This window comes from Medicago sativa, chromosome 1 (assembly GCF_051527215.1).
Source record: "Medicago sativa cultivar Bolivia chromosome 1, Bolivia_mono, whole genome shotgun sequence".
NCBI classification, from domain to species: domain Eukaryota; kingdom Viridiplantae; phylum Streptophyta; class Magnoliopsida; order Fabales; family Fabaceae; genus Medicago; species Medicago sativa.
The window spans coordinates 33,434,379-33,436,633 of NC_140749.1; the positions used below are offsets into that span (position 1 = coordinate 33,434,379).

The 2,255-nt window shown below is 34.6% G+C and overlaps 1 protein-coding gene across 1 annotated transcript; it reads left to right on the forward strand.

Annotated features, from left to right (window-relative positions):
- Positions 1–449: 449 nt before the first annotated feature.
- Positions 450–2,044, forward strand: LOC146954459 (NAC domain-containing protein 30-like). The gene is made up of 3 exons (XM_085744719.1): positions 450–860; positions 967–1,167; positions 1,928–2,044. Exons 1-3 carry the CDS (start codon positions 450–452, stop codon positions 2,042–2,044), a joined length of 729 nt encoding a protein of 242 aa, XP_085600845.1.
- The last annotated feature ends 211 nt before the right edge of the window (positions 2,045–2,255 follow it).

Below are 2,255 nucleotides of genomic sequence, written 5' to 3' on the forward strand. Positions count from 1 at the left end.
GTGAAACAATTATACAAAGAAAATGAATTTTTTTTCCCAAAATGGAATGTGTCAAAAAAAAATCCCAAAAAGGATATGGGTAAAACAATTATACAAAAAAAAAAAAAAAAGAATGTTTATCCCAAAAAGGAATGTGTCAAAAAATAGAAAATATCATAAAAAGGATATGGTCAAAGGGATTTTATAGCAAGTTGTGCAACCGTATGGCGCGTGATGGTTTCTTACTAATTGGGATTCAAAAAAACCCGCGAAATGGAAAACTTGTTATTACAGCCAATTAGAAAACGCCATGTCCCTTGTATGAAGCTTATGTGACAAGATTTCCTTTCTTGCAGAATTTTCAGCTATAAAAACAGAGTCACACTCTCTCATTTTTCACCATTTGCACTATCCTCTCTAAAACCCTTAAACCCAAAGCATCTCCAGTTTTCTCTTTCCTTTCAGCTGCAATGGAATTGGTTCCACCTGGCGTTGGCTTCGTCCCTTCGGATGAACTCCTTGTTAGCCACTACCTTGCCAACAAAAACAATGAAGAGGTTCAGAATTTCAATGGTTCTGAGCTAATTAAGGAGCTGAATCTGTACCAGTATGACCCATTTGAATTGCGTCTTACTTCATCCTTTTCTTTCCGTCACCCAAGGGAATTTTATTGCTTCACTGCCAAAGTTGATGAGCAGATGAGGTACTGTAAGACAGGATTTTGGATGCAGAAGGGAGCTATTCGAGACATTACCGTTGGAGCTGATAATGTGGTTCTAGGAAAAAAGTCTCTCTTCTTTTTCTATTTAGGAAATTCCCCGATGGACGCTGTCAAAACCAGCTGGACTATGTACGAGTACACTCTTGCTAACAAGCCTCAGGTATGGCATTTGGGAAAACTAACCTTCCCTTTTGTTCGTTATTTCATCAATATTAATTAATGTATTGGTAACTACTAACTATTTTTATATATAAATAATTGTTCAGGCTCCTTTTGTGTGTTGCCGTGTGTTTGACTGCCCACCAGGGGTGGATCTAAAAGGTGAGTTCGGAGCCTTAACGGATGTTGAAGAAGGCGATGCTACTGGCGATGACTCTGATGTCGCTCAGAAAACTATGGGGGATGGTGCTGGTCCTGCTGTTAATGATGGTCGTGCTGCTGAGCAAGGTGATGCATCGTATTTGCAGGTAAAATATATTAAATTTTGTTATCTCTTTATATTTCGTTGTCAGTTAGAATTTTAGAATAGTTGAATGTGTCATAAATCATAATTTTTGTTTGTGTTGAATATGTATTTGACTGCTATTGGGCATAAGTTTTAATGAAATGATGCGATTGAATGTGGGCCACAACATCAATGATTTTGATGTCTGTATGGCCAATATTTAAATCGTGATCGTTGGCTATTGCATCACAAACATTGACAGTGTAGATAAAATTTATCAAAACTTCGTTTTAATTTCAAGTTTTCATATTAGATTCTCATTAGTGTCAATTTTGTGGGATAACTTGGCTTCTTCCAAAAAATTCGGAGTTTTTAAAAAAAAATAAAAATGGTTTAATTAGGGATGTTATTGTTAAGAGTCAATCAATTAACGTTGTTGATGTCCTTTGCACCCGATTCTTTAAAATTTCAAAAAATTTACAACTCAATCCATTCATGTGATTGTAACATGTCAAAATGTCAACTTGTGAGTAGAAAATTAAGTGATAGTAATTCTCAAAACATATAGCAATTGATTAAGTTAACGTAGCTATTCTTACCAAATTCTTCAAATCACGTCCTTTTTTTTTTCTTTAAATTTTTTGCCATGACAAATTCATCATTATTGTTATTGTTGTTGTTCTCACTTTTTAAAAATGCAACTTTTCATTTGATTTTATGGTAGAGACAAGAAGGAATTGTTGAAGTATTGAATTGCTTTGATTTGTTTTGATGTTTATCAGGCGAGTTATGCTGCATTTCTTGACTGTGTTGTCTTCCACATGGAAGCTATGACACCAGAGCAGCTTAAGCATGCACTTCTGGACGAAGATTTTCTTGAACTCGCTGATTTTGTATAAATGTACTGGTTTTTAAGACATTTGTATTCATAATGGGTTGATGACCCTGTTAGAACTCAATTGAGGGAATTTATTTTCTAATGTGGTTGAGGCAATTTTCATGGAATGTTCACGCCTCAATAATAAGGTAGTTATTGTAAGATATTTGCATGTTAAACTCTTGAGTGGTATTTATTAAGAAATTATTCAACATTTTTCTTCTTTGTTTTGG